The sequence below is a fragment of the Glandiceps talaboti genome, chromosome 2 (assembly GCF_964340395.1).
Source record: "Glandiceps talaboti chromosome 2, keGlaTala1.1, whole genome shotgun sequence".
In the NCBI taxonomy this organism is placed as follows: domain Eukaryota; kingdom Metazoa; phylum Hemichordata; class Enteropneusta; family Spengelidae; genus Glandiceps; species Glandiceps talaboti.
In genome coordinates, this window is record NC_135550.1 from 12890531 (window position 1) to 12898443 (window position 7913).

At 37.3% G+C, this 7913-nt stretch overlaps 1 protein-coding gene across 1 annotated transcript; it reads right to left on the reverse strand.

The window, feature by feature from the left end:
* Window positions 1-3886: 3886 nt before the first annotated feature.
* LOC144452640 (uncharacterized) lies at window positions 3887-7023 on the reverse strand. The gene is made up of 2 exons (XM_078143775.1): window positions 6934-7023; window positions 3887-5480 (listed from the first exon to the last, which is right to left on the reverse strand). The coding sequence occupies exon 2, from the start codon at window positions 5458-5460 to the stop codon at window positions 4498-4500; it is 963 nt and encodes a 320-aa protein (XP_077999901.1). The 5' UTR covers window positions 5461-5480; window positions 6934-7023; the 3' UTR covers window positions 3887-4497.
* Window positions 7024-7913: the final 890 nt, after the last annotated feature.

A 7913-nucleotide genomic window follows, 5' to 3' on the forward strand; every position in this document is an offset into this window, starting at 1 on the left:
TACTTATACACGTGATTGGTTACTTATTAATAGACTTGATTACAAAAGGTCTCCATCAATAGCACGGCCATTCCGGCGAAGCATCTTCCTTCACGGCCGAAGCGATAAATAAATACACCACATCGCTGGACCCATGTCACCATTTCATCTCACTCAAACTGAAACCTTTTTTTTTCAGCTTCGTTACCGGATCGAACACATTACGTGAACTTACAGTTCACTTCATGCTCTTCCAAGATTCATTTGAGGTTAACCATGGTTCACACGTACACATCGTTCAGAAATAAAAATTATCATGGTGTATACCAAGTTCATAGTTCTCCTCAGCAACACAAATTTGTTTATACCAGGGTTTTTTTAGTTTAATTTTAATAATTGGTGGTTCCCTTACGGGAGGCGCTCAGTTTACATCTGGTTTTATATAGTGCTCAATCTGGGGTTGAATTGATTTTATTTACTCGTATCGCTAGGTAGCGGACGGTATCGAAGGTAGCCATTGGCAAGTAAAATGGTTGTCAAATTACCAAAACATAGCCTGAGATATTAATGCTCCATAGTTGTCGTAGGAACTACTTGTTTATACATGAATTAATGGAGTATCATTTAAATATCATATGTATTATGTACATGAATAATTGTTATTCATATGGTACCTTGAGCAGTTATCATTAATAAGTGACGTTTTTATTACAAATGAAGGTACTAGATAAAGCAATATTTCACTCAAACTCTAGTCAAATAGCATGCTTGGTATAGCGGTAGGTAACGGAGGGTGGCGAAATTTCTTTCCAGCAAAAGTACTGAAATGTGGTAGCGAAGGGTAGCGATTTGTATGTATGTATGTATGTATGTATGTATGGATGTATGTATGTATGTATGTATGTATGTATGTATGATTGTTTTCTCGGTGAAATAAATTCCCTGCAGCGTCTACCATGGTGGAATTTATAAACATAAGAGTATATTAACTAGTCAATGACCACTCTCTCATTTTGATAAATGGACTAGCGTTTTATCGGTACAGAACTCTTTATTGGATAGGAGTTCGTTGAATGTTCAATGTGTCAAAAGCGTACAGTCCCGCTGACATCATTTCCAAATAAAACTGCAGTTTCGATTTTACTTTCGATCCCTTTTACTCCATGGTTTTATCACCAAATTCTTACACTTCCTCGCTTTACAACGTCGGAGAATTGAAATACACCTCAATAGTAATACTCTGTTTTACCTTTTCCAGAACTATTAGGGGCCGATCAGTTTCTCCAGCCTGGGGTTGGATTTTGCCATCAGGCCTGCAAAAAGTCACTGACCCTCCTATCTGTAAAACCAAAAACAGGCTGCCCCCCCCCCCCACCACTTAATTCTAAAACATGATACCCCCCCCCCCATACCACCTATTCACATAACAGGTATTTTTGATCGTGACTCAATGTGGACTGCTTATCTGTCTCACAAATACTTCACAAGATCCTGGGATAGCACTATCACATAAGTATGACAACACAGGGTAAATGATATTCAAAATGGAGTTTAACAGCATCTTGACCGTGAAAGATAGAGGGAAAGCTTGAAAAGGGAATATGTACACCTCTCATGGGGGGGGGGTCCTACGGGGTCTCCCCCTAGAGTCCTGGAGCTTTTTTACTTTTAATAGGCAATTTTGAGACTATTCAGACACTTTCAGGAAATAATTTTCAAGCTTTACAAGACAACACCAACATGTAAAAAGCCACTTCATAGGGTTGAAATATTTTTTAAAATATAGTTTAATAGCATCTCGTCAGTAAGAGGTAGGGGAAGAGCTTGAGACTGGTATAAACTATGTCCAACTCTTGTGTGTGTGGGAGGGGGGTCTAGGCAATAATTTCCAAGCTTTACAAGACAGCTCCATCAAGTATCAGAAACTATTATTCATAACTTACATACTTACATAGAGTTGAAATGTGTTCTTAATTATTATAGTAAAGGTCAGCACATCTAATGGTAGTATCATTGGTAGAGGAGATTTGCAGCTTTAAAGCAATTTTTTGACGATCTTGGCAAACATTTCACATCTTTGAAAGACACGATCATCTTAATTTAGCATAGGGTGAAAATTCTTAAGAAAAGTTTAATACCATTATGACATGAAAAATAGTTGTTGCGTCTGATAGTTGGTTGAATGCATGAGTGACCTCTGGGGGTGAGGGAGTCATAGGGGTCTCCCCTCGTAGACCCGGAGGATTTTTGCTCCTATTAAGGCAATTTTTAGGTTATTCATAGCCTTTGAGGTAATATTTCAAAGCTTCGAAAGTTTTCGAAGCTAAAGTTAATATAAGTTTTAAATGAGTTTCCCATGTCACATAAAAAATCATGTGCCCGTAATATTGGTACAGTGGCATTAATATTGCATGTATAGTAAAGTCACTGGTATGTTAGAGAACTTTAGGTGGTCATACCTTGTGTATAATACTTAATAGAAACTGGAATCTGATGAGATGTGGCGATTTGTTGTGTCGATAACATGCATTGTCCAAAATAGAAAGTGCATCTACTCTTCATACTGAAGAGTAGAACGAATTAGATTAACTTCGTTTATAAACTATCTCTGAAGATTACCATTTTATGAAACCTTCAAGTTCACTTTTGCCCCAAAGTGTAATATAAGTGAAGCATTAATTGTGAAACAGCCAAGAATTTACGCGACGTGTTCTGTAACTAGTGTGGTAGCTAGATAATACATGTGCATGTATATGTAGAGATATGTTTGATCTCTCACGTGAAGTAATATTAAAGAACTTATGTAAGAAACAGGGACAATAATAAATTATACATGTACCAGTCAGTTCAGCCAAGGCTATATGACATTGTAGAAAAGGATTTTCTTCTTCCATCACAATCCAAAATACAATGACCCCCCCCCCCTCCACAATTTTTAAAACAGCATGACACCCCCCAGACTGCCAATTTCAAAAACAGGGTGACACTCCCCCCCCCCCAGGTCAATATGTAGTCCTACCTGCCAATTTTTGTCGTAAGCTTAAGTTTGTGTTTGTATACTTCGCATACGATAAAAAAACTACGATACTGATGTCATGTGGGTTCTTAAAATTTTCTCATTGGTAATTTTTATTGCTGATACAAAAGATTTCAGAGCGAAGGAATGACCAGCACAGATAACCACAATTTCCAGTGACGTTCATTACAGTTGCTGTATTGGAAAGGTCAGCTCGTAGTCGGAACGAAGTTGAAACGACAAATAGACACTAAGGTTAGGTGTATGCATTAAATACTAATAACTCAGACCACCAACAAGTTAGTGAAGCTGTTTGTGATGTTGTCGTATCGATCATGGTGTACGTGTATGTGTGGGGGGGTCGTACGGGTACATAGAAAACCACAGATCATGAACCAAGGTGACGAAACGACATCGACTGGCAGGGCAAGTGCCTAAAGGTTTTTTCTTGAGTGCTCTTGCCAACTTTAACCATACTTGTGTGCAGACGTAATCTTACAGTCCATTGACATATATTTCCAAATAAGACTTCAGAGTTACGATCGGTTTTTTTATTTGTAACTTTCTTGTAAACTCCTTGAAGTCATATGATCTTTTGTATTGTCGTTCAACAATTTATTATTGCCCTGCTAACCTCGATGTACAATAGTCACATCAACAACTCGTTTTCCCACGCTGTACACAGTACTAAATGAAACAAGACGTGTAGTATGCAATGTGATAAAGATACATTTACTTTGCAAACACTAACACACATACATTAACAAGTCAAACGTCATGTTATGTATTTGCCGTTTATTAATTAATATATATATATATATATATATATATATATATATATATATATATATATATATATATATATATATATATGTTATTTATTAACCACCAGGTCTCCCTAATTAGAAGTTCGTTAAAAGATAAATTTATAACTATGTGCAATTCACAAATGGGAGAGACATTGATAACACAATAAAACCATCACCATAAATGACGTGGTGAAGATAAGTACAAAATGTAATTATACAAAACGTTACTATACGCACATTAAAATCGTCAAACAGGTCAATATTCTGAAAATTGTTCATCGATTAAAGTCCTGGATTAAAAAAGAGAAAATTGAAAGATATATTTGTTCGAGTAGAAGCCGGTCAAAAGAATTAACAACGGACTTTCGTAGAAGGAATGCGAAAACACACGCACGTTGGACGTCAGTTCGACATTATTCTGAGCTCGGTCACTTTGCGACAATGGAATGTAGCGGGTATATACATATATAATACATATCAATACTAGTCATATGTATATATATGAAATAGTTTCATGATAAATTGAGATTTGTATTAAATGTTCCTTTTGATGATACCCAATTTTCTCTTTCTTTGGTTTGGTTTGCAGGTGCACAATGATAACTCGTTTACGGAGTTGTGAGCTGTGAATCAAGACGCCGACGACATTTTCTTGTAGTTGGTAAAGGAGTTGCTATCAGACCACTTGGCATCTTAGGCTGTTACCGGTTTTGTGTGTACTTTGCGGCCGATTGTACCACCGACGAAGCATCCGAAGAAACTTCCAATAGCACTCCCGATTAATCCACCGATGGCCATACCAACTATCGGCACGGGAATGAAAGCACCCAGAGCAGCTCCAACAGTAGCGCCCGCTGTAGCGCAAGCCGCCCGACCACAAACCTCCCACGTTTCTACTCTTTTGGCATAAGCATCCTTGTCCTTGTCTCCACCCCATATCTTATATAGATCTAAGGAAAGGACAATTCCCTCAATCAGAATGGATGTAATACCTCCAAGTGCAGCTGCATATCTTCCTGATGCACTTTTACAGTATTCTTTTCCCACCTTCTTTATATACAACGTACACGTTGTAGCATTCAACTTTTTTGTCAATCCACATGTAAAGGCCTTTGCAGCAGCTCTCGACGACTGTTTCGCGGCGGTTCGGGCAATTCGCATTAATCGACACCCCTCCGCTACACTAGCGGCGAACCTGTTTGCAATTGAAGCGTCCAACTGCTGACACCAGCTAAGCCCAATCATGCACCACGTTACAAAATGTTCGCAGTTATTATATTTGGGAGAATACCTGGTTTCGCCAAGCTTCTTCCTAGCTTTTTCGATGACTTTCTCGGGATCGGGGTTGATTTTCTCAATTTTATCATTATCAAGAATACGTTCATATTTAACAATTGAGATGAGCGATAGATCACATGACTCAGAGCCTTCCACAACTTTTCCCATGGTTTTATCATCGGTTATAATGTCGGAGTTACCTGTGTAGTGAATAACTTTCAGCATTTTATGACATGTATCCTTGCCATCTTCTAGAGCTATGGCATGATGATAATATTTGAACATTCCTCTTGCACGATTTCGCCCGAAGCGGACATGGTCGCCTTTTTTAATTCCGTTTATATCTTTGATAGTTTCGTATATTATTTTGAACTTCATGTCTTCGTTTATCTAGTTTGCTGAAAATGAAAGAATGGATACAAGTTAGATAATTCAAGTGAACGCATCACAAATTTCTTCCTCGATAGTCGAAGACAGAACTGTAAGCTTATATTTATCTTTTAGTCAATTTTTACCACTGAGATTTACTGTACACATGGAAGTGTGAGTGTGTTAATGTGTAAGTTTTGATATATTCAAGATAATCAGCAAGCGATCAAACAGAATATGTATGAGCTTCGGCAATATTTTTTCGCCTGGTATTATTGCATTATCTCAGGGTTACAATTTTGACCACTCGATGTGAGTGATAATTTTTGCAATAAAAATTTCAACCAAATTTATTTATCGTTAACATACAGAAATATTGGTTTGCTTAGTGATGATGTTATGTATGCATTAACCTGAACAAGTATAATTTCAGCTTTGTCTAAAAAGTTTCAAAGTTGGTGACTGACCTCTCTGATCTATTGTGGTAAAGAGTTACAGTCAATGTCGCTGAATGCTGTGATCACAGATCAAATTGCACAGTATCATCCCCTTTGACAAAAATGGTGCCAATGGCACTTTAAGACGACTTACTATACCCCAAACATTTAGTTTTTAGTCTAGGACCAAAATTCGCATTTTTACTTGTATTTTGCATAATAGCATTGATCATATCATCTCAGATCATCTATCTAGACATCTTTGGGGAAAATTACAACAGACAATAAGACCAAATTAATTAATTTGATTTGTGACTTTATATTTAGTGGCACTTACAATCTGATATCCATGTCAAACCTTTGTGTTGGCTTGCTGCTTTGGTCAATCTGTCAATTAAACCTTCCTACGAACGTCCCTAACATGGCATATTGAACAAGCTGCACATAGATTTAACACTTATTAAAATATTATACCCATATTACATAAACCACATTTTTTGCATTTAAGAATATGTGAGCTAGTAAGTAATGATTTGCCATGTAGACACTCTAAGGACACGGCTATGACATGTAGAACTTATCTGCCTAATAACTGTCAAGTTTTGAGATTTATATGATTGGAGATATTCTTTTAAAATGTAACTTCCATATCATAGTAGTCGTGTTGAGAGCATTTCATTATCTTCACATCCCTAAAAAATTCAGAACATCCACCTTTCTGAGTTAGAGATTATGGACTGAAAGTGACATTTTAGACCTACATGTACTTCCCACAACAATTAGGTCATGTTGTGGATAAATTGCCGAGTTTGCAATTTCAATTACATTTGTTTACCCTCAAAACGCATTCATGGTACAATCATATTGACAAGAACAATTTCCCATTGATGAATAACTGAGAATTCCCATAATACTAGGCAATTATATTAGTCCAGGTTGTTCACACACACACACACACACACACACACACACACACACACACACACACACACACACACACACACACACAGATATGGATTTTCTATAGTATGAAAAACAGACTTACAGATTGTATTTGACACGATTGCAACGTCGTTTAAGACTCGGAGCTCAAAAGTCCGATGTGGCAGCAACGAACACCAATCAACAACTGGACTTTCTTTTCGGATGTGAAGCTATTTAGATCTAAACGATAAAAATAGACCTCACGTCACATTTTCGTCGTAGAGTGGGACTCGGAGATCACAAAAGGTACCATATAAGGTACCTAGCTAGGGTACTCACACTACCTACGTATACCTTATAAGGTAAGCTGTGAGTTCCTTATTTCAAAGAACCATAAAAGCAGGCCAACAACTGTAGGGTCAGTACATTGTACACACATTGAAGCAGCCAGTGTCTGTTTTCCTAATTTTCTATTAGAAATTTCATCTCAGAGGTCAACCCTAGGTAGCCTATGGAAGACCGGTGAAGACAGCGACTGCGATCTGCAAACTAAGTTTAAACTATAAATCAACAAGTCTTTGTAGAACACACTGTCCCACACATATTTCACTTTCACGCATGATTCCAAAGCTATGGTCACTTTTCATTGATGATTCACTTATTCAAAATCAATTTGTTGTAACAAACAAATACTAAAAAGGATGTGTGGTAAGCAGGAAATTGCTGAATTGTAAAATTGACTCTGAAGGTCAGAGTCAATGTCAAATTAAGGTCTCAAAAGAAAGTTTACTCCTGGTCATAAGGGGGAGGAGAGACATTTGAATCATGAAAGCCGTATGCATCAACGTGTTATAAGTTATACGGTAAATCATTATTGCTCACAACAAACATGGCCGCCATTCAGTAAACAGTTATATGTGCACCAACAGTAATGCATTGGACGGCTAACAATGTATATTTCTAGCTTCTTGTTCTGTATACCTTAAGACATAATTTAAAAGACGCTGACAACACTTGAATGCTACAAAGTATTTGCAGTATGCAAGAAGTTGGCACATTTGCATGCACTTTTGAATGTCTCGCCACTTACCCTGCTATCTT

Coding starts and splice junctions, on each gene's coding strand:
- LOC144452640 (XM_078143775.1), bottom strand. CDS start 5,460: ATGAAGTTCAAAATAATATACGAAACTATCAAAGATATAAACGGAATT.